The sequence below is a fragment of the Crinia signifera genome, chromosome 1, assembly GCF_055691185.1.
Source record: "Crinia signifera chromosome 1, ASM5569118v1, whole genome shotgun sequence".
Taxonomy (NCBI): Eukaryota; Metazoa; Chordata; class Amphibia; order Anura; family Myobatrachidae; genus Crinia; species Crinia signifera.
The window spans coordinates 257687530-257706850 of record NC_139217.1 but is presented as its reverse complement, the minus strand read 5'-3'; the positions used below and the strand labels follow the sequence as shown (position 1 = coordinate 257706850).

The following is a 19321-nucleotide window of genomic DNA, read 5'->3' as shown; positions in this document are numbered from 1 at the left end:
CGGGATACTCAACCTGTATTACTTTACGGTTTCCATGGCATGCCTCATCTCACCACCTTCAGCAAAACAGTTTTGTCCTGTTTTAAAGTCAGAACTTTAATGGTATAGTAAACCATTTTGTAAACCATGAATTAGAGCTAATTGAAAGTGGACAACTTTTACTAGAACTAAGATGACATAGGCAACGGTTTCAAGTATCAGACTAATTCACATACAATATACATGGATTAAATCGCTTGTAAACGCATTGGAAAGGCAGTGGGTATTAAAAGATGGGCTCTGTTCTGTACATTAGTTGTCACTGAAGTAGACGGCACAGCTACAGTCAGCAACGATGCAGCATTTATGTAACCAGCACCACTTGAGAACTGGCTGGCTCAGCTCCGCTATAAGCAGAGGTCTTGACTGCAGGTGCCACCTGAGAGAGAAAGGTCAGAGTTCAGGGGCACAAGTGTCGCTGTGTAGCAGCACTCACCTCCATCAAGGAGCCGCCTGCAGCTAGTGCACAGCCCGGTGCCAGGAGCCGCCTGTTCCCGAAGAAACCGGCCAAGAACACTGAGCCGCAGCACCGACATCCCGGCTCCCCGTGCTCGCCTAGGCCGCCGCCATTAATATACTCCCAGTACACAATCTCACACGGGGGACCGGGGTGGTAGGCGTACAGCCGCAATGCATCACGGGACATGTAGTTCAAGCGCTAATACCGGTCCGACCAATCACCAAGCACCCTCCTGACAGGACACAGAGCTTTGTCAGCAAAACGCAATTTGTTTACAACTCCTGAGGCCGCTCACCGGTTTTTTGGCGAGGGTGCATTATACAATATACTGATGCCATGCATAGCAAGTGGGTAACATTTAACGTGCCCTACTAAATATTTTGTAACATTTAGAACTATATGTAATTTTGGTACTTGTTTCCTAGCACGGCGCCCCCGATTAAGGGGCAGATGTATTAAGCCTTAACAAGAGATAAATGCAAGTGTGATAAGGAGAGATAACCGTCCAGCCAATCAGCTCCTTACTGACTTTTTTCAAACACAGCCTGTAACATGGCAGTTAGCTGGTGATTGGCTGGACGTTTATCTCTCCTTATCACCCTTGGATTTATCTCTTGTTAAAGCTTAATACATCTGCCCCTTTGATCGAAGTGCATCTTATCGCAGCGCATACAATATAGTGGCATGCGATGCATGCAATGTGATTTTTAATTGTACAAGCACCCTGATGGGTGCTTACAATGTTAAATGCACCCTCATTGTCAACGCCACCCCCACTATCAATGCCAACCCGAAGCTTGGCGAGCGCAGTGAGCCGGCGGTACGCGTCCTCCGACCTTTTCATACCCCCACTATCCACGCCGGCGTGGAGTTGATTCTAGATAGTGTGGCTAGCGCAGCGAGCCACCCAGCCTGAAGCGTGGCGAGCGGACACGGATTACTTTACATGTATTCCGCTGCACTCGTCACACTATCTAAAATCAACTCCACGCTGGCGTGAATAGTGGGGGGTATGAAACGGTCGGAGGACGTGTACCGCTGCGCTCGCCATGCTTCGGGTTGGCGTTGATAGTGGGGGTGGCGTTGACAATGAGGGTGCATTTAACATTGTAAGTACCCATCAGTGTGCTTATACGATTAAAAATCGCATTGCATGCCATTTGCTGGCATGCGATGCTATGCGATATTTCATTGTACAAGCACTCCTGTTAATTTAACGGGAAGATCACATCACACGCATGGCACACCACTAAATATGGTATGCGATGGAAGCCGTGCTAGGAAACAAGTACCGTAATTTAAATCAAACGTGTTGAGAAGGCCGTCGGGTGGGCTACAAAGACCGGCTCCAGGGTCCGTATACAGTCCGCGGGCCGGAGGTTCCCCACCGCTGCTCTAAGTCATCAAATACTTTTCCTTGTCCCCCTTCTAATTGTTATCCTCACCTTATTACACTCTCGTTCTACCCATCACTCTCTCACCCATTGCCTCTCCTTGTAACGTGCGTGGGTGTATGCAGTGACTGGTGGTGGGCTGAACCCTCAGCCGGGACCGCTGTTTAGAATGGCCACGGCAAAGCCCTACTCTAACTCTGTTGGCCGTCCCGGGCAAGTGACCGCAGGCTGCAAGGTGCTAGGCTTCTCCTTTAGTCGCCGCGTTCGAGGGAGCAGGTTAAGCCCGCTCCAACCCCGATGCAACCAGGTTTTATGTTGAGACAAGCCCACGGCGACTGTCAGGGACTGGACCAAAAGGAGGATCTGGCTACTAGGGCCTAACTGAATGGAACACCCTGTCTGACGGCACCTGGCCAAGGACGGGGAATGTGGCCGAGCCACAAGCACCGGTACTACAGTAACGGGGTGCCACCAAACGCAAAATACGCCAACACAAAAATGGTACAATACGGTACCCCAAAACGGCGTTAATCCCCTAGCATGAATCTCTCCGGATCCCGGAGAGCCAGGCAAGACGAAAACAGGACAACTAAAGATACGGGACAGCTTGTCCAGAAAATAAAGAATAAGGACCGGGCTCCAATGGAGCACTTACGTAACCGGAACGGAACCTCCAGCGGCAGAAGATGGAGCGGAGTACGTCTGGAGTGTCTTGGCAGGACCAGATGGAAAGATAGCTGACCAAGAGAATTCCGGATAAGGGACGGCCGCAGCAACACGGCGGCGGACCCTCGCTGGAAGGTGTCGAGACAGCGACGGAACGTGGCTGGGACCACGGCAGGAGGATAGATGCCCGGGCACGGTGCACGGCAGAGAATCTGCAGGGACCGGGACAGCAGAGAGCAGCAGGCCCTCTGTGGGGAAACAATATCACCGGCGGGGCTGTGTTAGGCCAGCTCCCTTAAAAGGGTAGTGCTGGCCAATCAGCCTCCGCCGTAGGACCAGGCCCCCAATAACATTAAGCCCTATCACCTGTCCAGGCGCGCGCCGCCCGGCGTCCCCTGGTTGCCTGGCAACCCCCGGGCGACGCGGCCGGACTTACTGCGCTGTCCCCCGGCTGTGCGGAAGTGACGTGCCGCCCGGCGTCCCCTGGTTGCCTAGCAACCCCCGGGTGACGCGGCCGCAGCCGGGTGGACGTCATGTCCTCTGCCCGGAGCTCGTCGGGCGGAAGTGCCCGAACCGCCCTTCTAAGGGCGCCGGGACGCTGCTGCGGTGATGCCGCAGCAGCACGCTTGTCAGCGCTGCTGACAGTACCCCCCCCTTGAGGAGAGGTTTTGAAACCTCTACCCCCAGGTTTATGGGGAAATTCCAGAAAGAATTTTTTCTTAAGGCTTTGAGCATGGACATCCCTATCGGGGACCCATGACCTTTCTTCTGGCCCAAACCCCTTCCAGTGGATTAAAAAGTAAAGAGAACCACGGACAAATTTGGAGTCCAGAATTCTTTCGACCAAGAATTCCTGCTGCCCCTGTACATCCACTGAAGGGGCTCCTCTGATGACCTTCCGAGGAAATTTATGAGAAAAGAAGACAGGCTTTAACAAAGACGCATGAAAGGTGTTAACAATCCTGAGGGACTTAGGAAGCAGTAAGCGAAAAGCAACCGGATTAACCCTCTTGATAATCTTATATGGACCTATGAACTTTGGCCCAAATCTTGCCGAAGGTTGATGCAGTTTAATATTCCGGGTCGATACCCAGACCCAATCACCAACTTTAAATGGGCAAGGACGTCTAAATTTATCCGCAAACACCTTCTCTTTGCAGGCTGTCTCTTTAAGGGCGTCATGAATCTTTTTCCATGTGGCCTTAAAATGAAAGACCCTGGATGGGGTCGAGGGTGAAGCCTGCGAGAACGAATTGGCCTGGGGATGGTAACCATAGACCGCGAAAAATGGAGAAACTTTAGAAGCAGAATGTACCGCATTGTTATATGCAAATTCTGCTATGGGGAGATGCTCTACCCAATCGTTCTGCAGCTTAGAGATGAAGCAACGCAGATACTGTTTCAACGACTGATTCAGCCGCTCCGTTTGTCCGTTGGACTGAGGGTGGAAAGCTGAAGTCAGACTCAATTTGATCGTAAGAGAAGCACAGAAAGATTTCCAGAACTGTGCCACGAACTGCGGACCCCTGTCGGACACAATGTCAGTGGGTAATCCATGCAGCCTGAAGACATGCCTCAAGAATAACGATGCTAATTCTTTGGCCGAAGGCAATTGCTTCAGGGCCACAAAATGTGCCATCTTGGAAAACCTGTCAATGATAACCCAAATGGTTTGACAGCCGGCTGACACCGGTAGGCCTACCACGAAATCCATGGCAATGTGTGACCATGGCCTTGACGGGATGGACAACGGCATGAGCTCACCAAACGGCCTGGACCGGGGCACTTTATGCCTGGCACAAACAAGACATGACCGCACGAATTCCTTGACATCCCTGGACATTCCTGGCCACCAGACAACTCGGGCCAATAAGTCCATGGTCTTATGAATCCCGGGATGCCCTGCAGTCCTGCTATCATGAAAGTCCGTAAGCACTCTTCGCCTAAGAGTCTCAGGGACAAATAACCGACCCCTAGGAGTCTGAGCTGGGGCCTGGCCTTGGGCCTGACGAATGAGCCCCTCTAGAGTCAAACTGAGACCGGCCTGTATGCAGGAGACAGGAAGAATGGTGGTCACCGACTCTTGAGTGGAATGTTGCGGAACAAAGCACCGTGACAGAGCATCCGCTCGAACATTCTTAGGACCGGGTCTATAAGAAATAATAAAATTGAAGCGGGTAAAAAACAACGCCCAGCGGGCATGCCGAGCATTCAGTCTCTTGGCAGCTTCAATATACTGCAGATTCTTGTGATCCGTTAAAACCACTACTTGATGATTCGCACCTTCTAGCCAATGCCTCCATTCCTCGAAGGCCCACTTGATGGCTAATAATTCTCTGTCACCAACGTCATAATTGGTCTCAGCCACAGAGAATTTCCTTGACATATATGCGCAAGGGTGCAGAATCTGAGTTTTAGGGTTGGCTTGTGAGAGTACTGCTCCTGCACCCAGCTCGGAGGCGTCCACCTCCACCACGAAGGAACGCTCAGGGTCAGGATGCTTGAGGATAGGAGCAGAGACAAAAGCTTGTTTGAGGGCTTGAAAAGCCTGTTTGGCTTGTGAAGACCAATTCCCTGGGTCCGCACCCTTCTTGGTAAGAGCAACCAGGGGGGCCACAATAGAGGAGAAGGAATGGATGAATCGTCGATAGTAGTTAGCAAATCCAAGAAACCTTTGGATTGCCTTAAGATTGGTCGGCTGTACCCAATCGACTATCGCCAGAAGCTTCTTGGGATCCATGCTAAAGCCCTTAGCAGAAATAATGTACCCAAGAAACGAGATTTCGGGTACCTCAAACTCACACTTCTCGAGTTTGGCAAACAAATTATTCTCCCGCAACTTTTGCAGAACCTGCCTTACTTGAGCTCTATGTGAAACAAGATCCTTGGAGTAAATAAGGATGTCGTCAAGGTAAACGACCACGAAACTCCCCAGAAAGTCTCGTAAAACATCATTAATAAAATCTTGAAAAACGGCAGGGGCGTTGGACAGCCCGAAGGGCATAACTAAATACTCGTATTGCCCAGAGTGTGTACTAAATGCCGTCTTCCACTCATCCCCTGCTTTTATACGAATGAGGTTATACGCCCCTCTAAGGTCAATTTTGGAAAACACTGTGGCGGACCTCAATTGGTCGAAGAGGACAGAAATAAGGGGAAGTGGGTACGCATTTTTCACTGTGATTTTATTTAAAGCCCGGAAATCGATACAAGGACGTAGAGACCCATCCTTCTTGGCCACAAAGAAGAATCCTGCACTAAGTGGCGATTTAGACGGGCGGATGAACCCCTTCTCTAAACTTTCTTTAATGTACTCATTCATGGCCTTGGTCTCCGGGATAGACAAGGAGTAAAGCCTCCCCTTAGGCAAGGGGGCATCGGGTATAAGCTGAATGGCACAATCATACGGACGATGGGGCGGAAGCTTATCCGCTTTACCCTTGGAGAAAACATCAGAGAAATTAGAGTATGCCGTCGGTACGGCCGACAGCGACACTGAGGCCTGAAGAAAAGAGGTGTTAATGCAGGACTCAAAATAAGTGGAACTTCACTGCACAATGTCCCCCGTCTTCCAATCAACCTGCGGGTTATGGAGGACCAACCAAGGGTGACCCAAGACCAGCGGGACTGCTGGACAAGTAACCAAAAAAAAAGAAATTTCCTCTTTATGCAGAGAACCAATCGTGAGCTGTACCTTAGGAGTACAAGAAAAAATCTCCCCATTGGGCAGAGGACTACCATCTAATCCTCTCATGGTAATCCAATGACCCAATTGAACAGCGGGGATACCGAGTCTCTCCGCTAACGCAGCATCCAAAAAGTTACCGGCTGCGCCACTATCAACAAAAGCTGAACAATCAAAACAGGTCTCTCTATAGGTTAGGGTGGCAGGGATCAATAGGGAGTTACTAGAGGAGAACAGCTTCAGGCCCAAGTGAATCCCCTCCTTACTCACTTGGCCTGACCTTTTACTGCTCTGTTTGGACAGGCGCGATACTGATGACCTCTACGTCCGCAGTAGAGGCATAGACCAGCACTGATCCTGCGAGTTCGCTCCTCGGGGGTTATTCGAATGGACCCCAATTGCATGGGTTCCTCGGCATCCTCCGAGGAATCCGCAACATATGGGATCGGATGAGAGAGTGAAGCTCTCTCAGCTCTGCGTTCGCGGAGTCGGCGGTCTATTTTTATAGACAACTCCATGAGTCTATCTAGCGAACCAGGCACCGGGTATTGGCTCAAACTATCTTTAACGGTATCCGATAATCCACACCTGAACTGGCTACGCAGAGCTGGGTCGTTCCACCCACAATCATTCGCCCAGCGGCGGAACTCCGTGCAATACACCTCCACAGGATCTTTTCCCTGTTTTAATGCCCGTAAGTGAGACTCTGCAGACGCCTCTCTATCGGGGTCATCATAGAGTAAACCTAGGGACTTGAAGAAATTATCCACTGAGGCCAACACAGGGCTATCAGAGGGTAAGCCAAAAGCCCACGTCTGTGGGTCCCCCTGTAACCAGGAGATTACCAAACTCACCCTTTGAGCCTCCGACCCAGTAGACTTTGGTCGGAGCCGAAAGTACAATTTACAACTTTCTCTGAAGTTAAAAAACTCCTTTCTATTACCGGAAAACCGGTCCGGCATATTCATCTTCGGTTCAGGTGTTACTACCGGGGAGGAACGAGACCCTCTCTCCTGATTAGTTACCCGGAGCGACAATTCCTGTACCATTTGTGTTAGACCCGCAACCTGGGCGTCTAACGGTGGGGAGGTAGGATTCATAATGAGGTCTCCGCACAACCACTAACACCCACGGACAAAACAGGTGTATTATATAAAATGAGATTTATATAATCTGTTAGGCCGGTGATAATGTAACGTGCGTGGGTGTATGCAGTGACTGGTGGTGGGCTGAACCCTCAGCCGGGACCGCTGTTTAGAACGGCCACGGCAAAGCCCTACTCTAACTCTGTTGGCCGTCCCGGGCAAGTGACCGCAGGCTGCAAGGTGCTAGGCTTCTCCTTTAGTCGCCGCGTTCGAGGGAGCAGGTTAAGCCCGCTCCAACCCCGATGCAACCAGGTTTTATGTTGAGACAAGCCCACGGCGACTGTCAGGGACTGGACCAAAAGGAGGATCTGGCTACTAGGGCCTAACTGAATGGAACACCCTGTCTGACGGCACCTGGCCAAGGACGGGGAATGTGGCCGAGCCACAAGCACCGGTACTACAGTAACGGGGTGCCACCAAACGCAAAATACGCCAACACAAAAATGGTACAATACGGTACCCCAAAACGGCGTTAATCCCCTAGCATGAATCTCTCCGGATCCCGGAGAGCCAGGCAAGACGAAAACAGGACAACTAAAGATACGGGACAGCTTGTCCAGAAAATAAAGAATAAGGACCGGGCTCCAATGGAGCACTTACGTAACCGGAACGGAACCTCCAGCGGCAGAAGATGGAGCGGAGTACGTCTGGAGTGTCTTGGCAGGACCAGATGGAAAGATAGCTGACCAAGAGAATTCCGGATAAGGGACGGCCGCAGCAACACGGCGGCGGACCCTCGCTGGAAGGTGTCGAGACAGCGACGGAACGTGGCTGGGACCACGGCAGGAGGATAGATGCCCGGGCACGGTGCACGGCAGAGAATCTGCAGGGACCGGGACAGCAGAGAGCAGCAGGCCCTCTGTGGGGAAACAATATCACCGGCGGGGCTGTGTTAGGCCAGCTCCCTTAAAAGGGTAGTGCTGGCCAATCAGCCTCCGCCGTAGGACCAGGCCCCCAATAACATTAAGCCCTATCACCTGTCCAGGCGCGCGCCGCCCGGCGTCCCCTGGTTGCCTGGCAACCCCCGGGCGACGCGGCCGGACTTACTGCGCTGTCCCCCGGCTGTGCGGAAGTGACGTGCCGCCCGGCGTCCCCTGGTTGCCTAGCAACCCCCGGGTGACGCGGCCGCAGCCGGGTGGACGTCATGTCCTCTGCCCGGAGCTCGTCGGGCGGAAGTGCCCGAACCGCCCTTCTAAGGGCGCCGGGACGCTGCTGCGGTGATGCCGCAGCAGCACGCTTGTCAGCGCTGCTGACACTCCTGCCACCACTACCTCTCCTCCATGTCCTTCTTACAATCCCTGCCACAAGTGAAACCCAAGCCTCACCACCCCAATCTACTTCACCACCCGTCCTCTTAAGGACATGGCTCTTTTGGATGACCATGCCCCGCATATATACAGTATACCACTGGTTGAAATGCAGGATGCCATAATTCCAACTATTGGAATAAATACCAACGTCAGAACTTTGTCATGAGACAGATGGCCGATGCCAGAATCCCGACAACTGGAAACCACTTCCGTAGTATTTCAGGATCCGACAGTCAGAAAAAGGACGTTACTCCCAAACACCTTTTGTTGCAGAAAGGGACAGTGGGACAGGCTGGATTGATATTCAGTCGCCATGCTGCAGCTGGTATCAGCCCACACAGAGATCATTATATTTGTGCTTGCTGGGAAACTATGTTCCCCCTCCTCGCACTTTTGGTATAGACACCCAAGGTCCACAAGAGTATTACCCACCCACCTGGTAGACCTATTGTGTCGGTTACAAACTCCATAACAGCCAATCTATCAGAGTATATCGATTTCCATCTGCAACCACTTGTCCTGACTAATCCCTCCCACCTCAGAGACACAAAAAACCTTTTAAATGTCCTTTCGATCATACAATTCTAAGAAAATTTATTTATGGTGACTGCTGATGTCAAATCCTTATATACTATCATTAAGCATCAAGATGGTATCACTGCAGTAAAAAAAAATCTTCAGGACAGTGACGTGGATAATAATTTACAAGATTTTTTAAGCAAGAGCGTTGATTTTATCCTTAATAATAACTATTTTTTATTTGAAGAATGTTTTTATCTCCAGAAAACAGGTACCGCGATGGGCACCAGATTCGCCCCAAGTTATGCCAATATTTTTATGGGGCATTGGGAGCAAGAGAATATATGGACTAACAATCTATATGGGGCGAATCTGGTGACCTGGAGAAGGTATATCGACAATATCATGTTTTTATGAAGAGGGGATGAAGCTGACTTAAAAAAGTTCTGTCATCATTTGAATTCCAACAATAGAAATATAGAACTCTTTTAACATCAGCAATAGCTCTATCGATTTTTTAGATGTCAGTATTTATGTTGAAAACTGCACTTTTAAAACCAAAACCTTTACAAAACCCACTGATTGCCAGGCTTATATCCAAATAGATAGTTGCCATCACACTCAGTGGTTGGATGCCATACCAGGGGGCCAGTTCAAGAGAGTGAGACGGAACTGCAGCGATGACATGGTATATAAGGAACAGGCCACCAAGATGTCCCATAAATTCATTAAGAGTGGCTATGACACAACCATCATCAAGGACAAATTAGCTTCTACCGATCTCATTAGTAGGGCTGACCTCCTCACTGACAAAACTGGACCACCTAGGCAGAATGACGACTATAAATGGGCTTTTACTACCAATTTTAATGCCCAGCACAAAATGGTTGAGCGTTCCTTTAGGAAGCATTGGAACATCCTTCAAAAGGACCCCATACTTGAATACTTGGTACCCACCTTCCTGCCCATCCTAGGTTCATTTATAGGAGGGCACCCAATATCAGCAATAAACCAGTCCGCAGTGCACTTATCACTTCTAAACCCCCTGGAAATATTGCGACCAAGCGATTTCATAGATGCGGCAATTGCAAAGGGTGCAGATCAGTTGATTATGGGGGCATTACAAAGTATACTGAATTAATTATCAACGGAACACAACACAAGATTGGGGAATTTATGACTTGCAACAGCAAGAACATTATTTATGCCATTGAGTGTTCATGCCACCTATTTTATATATAGGGCGTACCTCCAGACCATTTAAGGTCAGGTTGGCAGAACATTTAAACAACATCACCAAGGGTCTGGAATACCATTTCCTCTCGCAGCATTTTAAATTAAAACATGGCTCATCAACCCAACATATCATTAGATTTTTGGGCATTAAACAAATGTACAGCAATGTACGGACCAAAAACCTGGCCACTAGATTAGCACAAGAAGAAATGAAATGCATATATAACTTCAATACATTAAAACCAGGGGGTCTTAACCTCGATTTCGAGGTTAAATGGTTTTTATGATTATTGCACTGTCACTTTCTCATTGTGTTTTTATGGTCCTTGTTTTAATTCACTTTATTACAATTTTTATATATCTGGTTTTTTATATATCTGGCCTTTTATGCATATTTTATATGGAATAATTTGATCCTATCCATGTTAATCTGCACTTTATGACTTATGCACTTTGCTGATTTGCACAAATATTAGTTTCACTAATATCCTGCCGTTTCCACCCATAGTACACTAATCAAATCCATGGGATGGAGAAATGGGGACACTGTTTTCAGCTTCCGCCACACTCCACCGGAAGTGGGGCCGTGTATCCATCGCTAGTGGTCATCTGCATCCAGCAAAGCGATTGAGAGCGACTAACTTCCGCTACAGACACCAGGAAGTTTCGCGCATCATACCTCACAGGAAGCGGAGGCTATATGGAACGCACGAAGCACAACGTGCGTTCCGTGATACCGGAAGTTGTCTTCGATTAACCGGAAGCTGCACTGACGCAGCATGTCTGATGCCGATTGGATATTGTGTATTTCCATCTTGTACTCTGGCTTTTTGATTGGATGGGAGGGGTATTTAAGGTGTAGTGGATAGTCCTAACACTATCTCCTTGAGAAAGATTGCAGCAAGCAATCGAAAACGCGTTTGGAGTATTGGACTTGTTTCTAGAGGACTTCTGGACTCTTTGCACTTACCGCACAACACTTGGAAGGAGTGTGGGCTGTTTTCCCGGGATCAGCCCCGCTCATCTCTGGCTTGTTTGAGAACTTTGATATACATCTCTGTTCTCCATCTGTGACGGTAATATGCCATTCGGTTCCATTGTCTTCCTATTTTTATGTATTTTACTTAATAAATGATTTTACACTATATACCTCCCCAATCATCTTTTATTTTGGGTCACCATCGTATGAGACGGACGCTATAAGGGACGAGGTGTCAAGAGTTTTATCCTCTCAGTTTGGTGGCTATCCCTGGGATTCATTTGAGCTTACACACTCGGAAACGAGGAGCCCTCTTATTCACTAAGAGGCGTATGGTATTTATACTTTAGCTTTCCCTGTTTGGAGAAGAGGACCGTTCCCTTATACACAGGAACATATTATTTGGCGCCAGTGGAGGAGATATCAATACCCTCTTCTATGCATTTGTTTGTCCCCAGTGGTCCTAGGGTTACCACTATATTGATATAACCCCCACAAGGGGGACCGTGACATTACTCCCATGAGTCCACAGTAGCAGAATGGATTTCCTCCACAACACTGTTGAAGCAGTGGGGCATTGGGTATATGACCTTATCAAGTAACACACTTCTGACTGTGGTCTTAACCCATATGTTTTAGTCAGGCAATTAGTGAAATGACAGTGTGTTATATAAAACTGTGTGTCAGATTGCAGATGAACAAACATAAGCACAGACAACAGTGGATTCCAATATTATAGTCAGGAGTCAAAGTTGAGGTAATAAAAGAACATACTAAATCAGGTAGTGGAATAGGTTCAAGGTGTTAAGGTTGGTAGTGGTCCAGACAGATGATAAGTTAGGAACTTAAGTAGGGGGTCAGAAGGGTGACGTTTCCTTATTTCTTTTGGGACCACTAGGAGGTCTCAGATCCCAGGCGACATTCTTGGACTTTGCCTTTGTCAATCCAAATCCTGCAGTGGGTCCTGGCCATCTGCTACATTGTTTTTACAGTGACCATCAAGAACCTTGCAATAAGTGGGCCTACTATGTGCCATCCTGTTTCTGGAGGCCTGTGTGCTGCTGATATGGATCCCAACACAGCAAGGACCATAAATCCTAGGACTAATGGTCCCATGGGTGGCATTCATCACTGTACACTCCCCTTGTATATCCAGCTATGATTCTGGTGAACAAGTGGCGTGTCCTGGACATGCTTTCTTGCAATTTCTCAGATGTATTCTGCCTACATTGCCTGCGTCAAGTTACCTGCTGTTGGAACCTATCAGGGAATCCTATGGACATCTCTCAACATAGACCACCCTTGCATTTACTTTACCCTCTCAATGATGCTAGCTCATCTGTTCCTTTTGACTGGTTGTAGATTTTGGTTATTGATTTGTATTTTTTTGTGTATTAATGAATGACTAAGTATCATAACGTCACTGGTAGTACAATATCCTGCTGATAAATGTGACCAGTGTAAGATGGGGAAATCGAAATCCCAGCCAGGTCTGTCTACTCTAACCTCACCCTCATTTTCAGATACCCTTGAGCTGGGTGTGGCCTGCTTCTTAAAGCATGACAACTCTGACCCTAAAGTGGATTGGTGAAGGAGCTTTTGCATTAATGGCTTCATATCTCCATAAACAAATATGTACTTCAACATACCTCCCAACATGATCCATGCCAGGAGGGACAACTAGATCTGCAAAACAGAAATAGAATGAATAACTTTCACTTTATTGCAATTCCAGCACGTTAAGGGTCAGCCTTTTAAAATCCCCACTATCCACGGCAGCCCGAAGCGTGGCAAGCACATCGAGCCCCTCTAGGGGACGAGTTACGCGTCCACCCAACCTTTTCAAACCACCACTATCCACATCGGCGTGGAGTTAAACTTATATAGTGTGGCGAGCCACCAAGCCCGAAGCATGGCAAGCCCCGTGGATTACATGAAAGGTCATCCGCGTCCACTCGCCACACTATATAAAATCAACTCCACGCCGACGTGGATAGTGGGGGTATGAAAAGCTCCTGCGTGTCAAACAGATGGAGCGCCTCTTTGTCGGCGCCAGCATGATCCCCTCTCCGCCAAAGAGAGGGGATCATGCTGGCGCCGGTGATGTGAGGGAGGCACCGAATAGGCTTGCCAGGGACGCCGGGGGCAGAGATGCAGTTCCCGGCAACAGTACAGTAGTTACTTGTGTAGTTTCACAGCGGAACACTATGCTACTTCTGACTAACTACGCTGGCCACGGGAACACTACTCTGATTCTGACAGGAAAGCTACGCTGATGGTGTAACTTCCGCCATGAAACTGTACAAGTACCGATTGTAAATTTTTGATATGCCTGGATTAACCAGTGGCTCTCGCCTAAAAATGCAGATATGACCTTTTTGTAACATTCTCAAATTAGAATAGTTATAATGTGCAGGCTGTTATATTTCTTGACCCTGTGGTGGCTACATTTTATCTGCAGGCTCTCGCAGGGCCCCGAGGCTCAATCTAGTTCTAACAGTGTTTTAATACACTTGACATATGTCTCATCTATTTTGTTTGCTTTCCCTTTGCGCTCTGGTCCATTACTTGAACACACTTTTTTGCACATAGATTCAATATGTGGCTTTGTTATACAACTCATCATCATATTCTATGGTTTGTTAATCACAAGTTTCTGTTCCTTTCCTGATGCTTGCTTCTCCCATGCTTTTGGTAGGGAACTTAAAGAAAATGGGATACAGCCAGAATCCCAGCGGTCAGGATGCTAGAGTTCAATATACCGTCACCAGCCCCCCAACTGCAATCAGAGGACCAGTGCTGGAACCTCAAAAAGGGCCAAGAAATCCCAATTGGGTTACGTTTATGCAGGAGTGGAGGGAGTTACAACTTACAAGGGTAGGTTGTGGTTAGTCTGCAGGGCATGGAGGTTAGCTTTAGGCACTAGTGAGGGTTTGGTGGAAGGGTGAGAGGATTAGTTCCCTTACAGAGGCCCTGTCAGGATTCTCCGTATCATGATGCCAGAGGCAGTGTTTTGACCGTCGGGATGTCCTATGTATTCCATTTAAAGCATGCCTATTTGAACACAACCTATTTTGTAATTGTTATGGTTCTTTAATTATTATTGCTTTATTGTCACTGCTAGGGAGAATATGTGTGTGCTTCTGTATTCCTTTCTGCATAGGTTTGCTTTGTAAAAAAATCATTGGTTTGATTGTAGCTCACACCCACTGTTCCCAACCTCCCAAGACCAGAGTCGTACTAGCCTCCTGCAACATGGGTAGGCTTTCCCATTTATGTAGAAAGGTTACATCACCCCTTTATAAATTTGCATTTAATATGGTCTACCTTCAAATGACTCACTAGAGGAACATGAACAGTTCAACTAGTAAAAAGTTGTTCAGACAAGGTAGTTTAAATCAAACAGATTTTGCCTTACTCAGGTTTGCACATCTACATTGCCAGTGCTTTCTATTCAGTCCCGTACACAGAGAGCGACGCTGGCCTCCATGCTGAGCGATGGGCTTAAGAAAGATCACTCAGCACACATTGCTGTAAGAACACCCGCCACCCAGCCCCCCCCCCCCCCCGAACCGCAATGTGTGCCGAGCGAACTGTGCAGAGCAGGGTTTTGCTTATTATTCAAAGGCAAAAGCCTTGCGATCTAGCAGGCAAGACAGTGCAAGCAATATTTCCCTGCAGGCAATGTCAATGCACAGGACCACGCATCACCATCGCCTGGGACTATACAAATGGCACAAACCAACTACCCTTAAAATTGTTATGTCACAGAAGTAGACAATGTTTGCCTATTTTGAATAGATCGGTTTAGGAAAAAGATTGCAATAATTTTGGAGAATATTTTAAACTCACATACCACTAGAGCAGTGGTTTTCAAACTCTGTTCTCAGGACCCCACACAGTACATGTTTTCCAGGTCACCAATTGACTGACACATTTTAAAAGATCCACAGGTGAAGCTAATTATTTCATTTGAATCTGTGAGGAGACTTGCAAAACACTATGTGGGGTCCTGAGGACCGACTTTGAGAACTTGTGCACTAGCCTAACAATATTGTCTATTTGCTGTAATAGCAGCGATTATTCCTGTAAATGGTGATGATCCCAACTTCTACAATACTGACTAGTGTTCCCTCTAAGCTTCTTTTGCAAGGTGCCACATCCAGTCTATTTTTTAAAACCTCAAAATTCACCCTGCCCTTCTTGTGTGTGGCACGGTGTGCCCTGATGATGCCCCCCACCACACTGATATGCTGCTGAGAACTATCGGTGTGTGCCATCATGTGTAATAGGCATTACGGCGTGTGGTATAATATGTTAGAGGCATTACAGTGTGTGCCATGTGTAATCATTACGACAGAATATGTAATGGGCATAGCAGAGTATGACAAGGTTTAATGGGTGTAATCCTAGTGCAGTGTGCAATTTTATGTTATGTATTTTTGTTTCTAATGTAAATTCTAATATTAAATGTGCCCTGATTGAAAAAAGTGCCCTGCCTGGTGGGTAGCACCCTGCCCTAAAAAAAATCCTAGAGTGAACACTACTGACTACGTCCTTTCCTCAGACCAGATACTGAAACCCGACACAATATGCTTGAAGTAACACATTGCTTTTTTATATCTTGCATGTGAATGCAATGTAGCAGATTTGGCCCATACATGGTAGGATAGAAAATTAACATAATGAGAAGAAAAGCATTATGTGACTGAATCTCAGTAGCAAAACCCAGGTAAGTGATTGGCAAAGCTCAGGGCACAGCTGAAGTTTAGAGGGTCACTGCCAAGCACTACCGGAGTAGCCTATGCTTTCAGTTACAAGACCCAGGACCTCCTCAGGCGTGGTAGGGTCCATGGACCAAAATTCAGTGACTCCCCTTCCCCCAAGACGCAGAAGTAGCACAGACGGTACTTGTTTCCTAGCACGGCCACAATCGCATTGATCTTGTGCCCTTAATAGTGGTATGCAATGGCCCCCGACGCGATGGACCCGATTTCCCATTGAAATGCATTGAAAAGTTAAAAAATCGCGTCGGTCGCGGCTAAATAAGCATTAAATGGTCCCGACGCGATGCCCCCCGATTTCCCATAGGGAACAATGTTAAATGGCTCAATTTACCCAAATCAACAGGGAACAATGTTAAATGGTCCAGAAACCCCCCAAAACACCCCTGAACAGTGAAATGGCCCCCCAAAATTAGTTAACGCCACCCCACGATCAACGTGAACCCGAAGCGCGGCGAGCGCAGCGAGCCCACGAGGGGCGGCGGTACGCGTCCTCCGACCTTTTCATACCCCCACTATCCACGTCGGTGCAGCGAGCCACCAAGCCCGAAGCGTGGCGAGCCCCGCGAGGGGACGCGGATACCTTCACAGGTAAACGCGTCCCCTCGCGGGCTTCACAGGTGTCCGCGTCGCCACGGACACCTGTGAAGCCCGCGAGGGGACGCGTATAACTGTGAAGGTATCCGCGTCCGCTCGCCACGCTTCGGGCTCGGTGGCTCGCTGCGCTCGCCACACTATTCTATTCTCAACTCCACGCCGACGTGGATAGTGGGGGTATGAAAAGGTCGGAGGACGCGTACCGCCGCCGCTCGCCACGCTTCGGGTTCACGTTGATCGTGGGGTGGCGTTAACTAATTTTGGGGGGCCATTTCACTGTTCTGGGGTGTTTTGGGGGGTTTCTGGACCATTTAACATTGTTCCCTGTTCATTTGGGTAAATTGAGGCATTTAACATTGTTCCCTATGGGAAATCGGGGGCATCGCGTCGGGACCATAGCATGCGATTTTTTAGCACGCATGCGATCGATTAGATTTCTTTACCTGCGATGCCCCAGATTAGAATCGGTGTGGCCGTGCTAGGAAACAAGTACCGCACAGACTAAAACTAACTAATGCCTATCCCCCAGTACAAGGAGTCTCCTGTAAACATGGACTGAAGTACTTATGCAGATGGATGCTAGGGGAATACTAAACAAAAAGGTAAGTTAAAGACTCGCCAAGAAAATGGATCAACGGAAACAGGAGCATAAATGGTTGGTGTGCATTGCACCTCACAGGACTTAAAAAAAAACAGATATTACATGTACTTCATCCAATTGGGACACCAAAGGAGGGCATGATCATAAGTATTGGTGTACAGCACCTTAGATAGATATAATTTTTTTTTTCTATCTATCTATCTATCTCGTGCTTAGAACCGGCACTCACAGCAGATGGATCACCGAACCTGTGTGCCTTTGCAATCATAAGATATTTAGCAGATGTGGTAGATACCCCAACGCACGGCACTTCAGGATTTTTACAAGCAGGTGAAGTTTAATAATTACAATGTTTCGGGGGTAATAGACACCCCATCGTCAGGTGGACACCTCACGACGTGGTGTCTATCACCCCGAAACATTGTAATTATTAAACTTCACCTGCTTGTAAAAATCCTGAAGTGCCGTGCGTTGGGGTATCTACCACATCTGAATATATATATATATATATATATATATATATATATATATATATATATATATATATATATATATATATATATATACACATATACACACACACACACACACACACTTGAATAATTCAGACCGGCACTCTCCGCAATAGATAGTGCTCAGTCCAGTCTGATTTTTTTTTTACGACGGTTGGCTTCAAGTAAAAATGGCCAAGGATATCCCAGCACATAGACTGCCTAATATATAAAACTGCCGTATATAAGGAGGCACAGCATAGTGAATACTGTATCTGTGATTGTCCGTTTGGATAGTAGAAAAAAGCTTATCTGTTATTCCTTGATAGATTTAACTTGCCAATCTTTTATGAGGAATTTTTGAGGTATTATCTCAGCAGAACTATATATACCTAGATCTCTGCCTGAAACAATACAATAAATGATATGCTGCTTGAACATTATTTTGTGTGTTAGAGTAATTTGACTTCTGGAAGGTTTATCATTTATATTAATTTGTAGATTGGTTTGTGTAATAAATGTTCTAAAATTGTGATTACGTTTCATATGTAAGTAAGGGCCACATTAATTGTGTGTTTCTTGATGATGGAATACCCCCTAAATAACTATCAGAAATATATAGAAATTCTTTTATATTACAATTTATTCCCAAAAATGTTTTAACCGTGTATCAACACAATAGCAAAATACCTCCCAGAAATCAGACAGCTAATTATTACTACTATTGTACAGTTTACAGTGCAGTAGTCCTTATAAATATTGATAACATTAAAATGTATTATGGTGTATTCCTTTAAAACAGGAACTTTTGTTTATTTGGTGGTTGCTGTAACCAGTGGAGAGCGCTACTTGTGATGTAGTCCGACAATACTGTATTACAAACAAACTACAGCACTTGTTGTATATTTCAGTGTCTGGCACGGTGCTCATATTCTTATTTGCCAGTAGTGCAAGTTTATGTATACACTGAGAGGGAAGGGGTGAATTTGGATGCAATATCTTACCCCAGCATGACAATACTCTCTACCATACATTTTAATTCAAAAGAACATCTATAACGACTAATACATTTTAATGCACTAGAATGGAGGTAATCTAAGGTCAATATTTATAAGGACTACTAAACTGTTGACTGAACAGTAATAATATTTAGCTGTAGGATGTATATGTTAATGTGAATTATATATAGTAAAAAGGATGAATTATTATTTTGAATAAATTTAAATATTTGATGTGTTGCTTTTTATATAATGTGCTGGCTATAGCGAATAGCTTAACCATTCATTTCACCTTCATTAGAAGCAGAAATGTTGAAGCCGCAGAATTTTGGGATTATGTGTAAAAAAAAAAAACCAGGTGGCCTCCCAGCACAGCTGTAGAGCCAAGATCTTGTGCTGTGCAGTAACATTTCTGGG

General features: G+C 46.9%; 1 protein-coding gene across 2 annotated transcripts in view; it reads right to left on the bottom strand.

Moving 5' to 3' along the window:
* Window positions 1–683, bottom strand: part of POLRMT (RNA polymerase mitochondrial) — a 96028-nt gene extending 95345 nt beyond the window's left edge. The window contains exon 1 of one of the 2 annotated variants that reach the window (XM_083181063.1): window positions 476–683. In XM_083181063.1, the coding sequence (XP_083037189.1) occupies window positions 476–575 (100 nt within the window). In that variant the 5' untranslated portion in view covers window positions 576–683. The remainder of the gene's footprint in view (window positions 1–475) is intronic. The other variant, XM_083181053.1, reaches the window with a different exon arrangement.
* Between the last annotated feature and the right edge of the window lie 18638 nt (window positions 684–19321).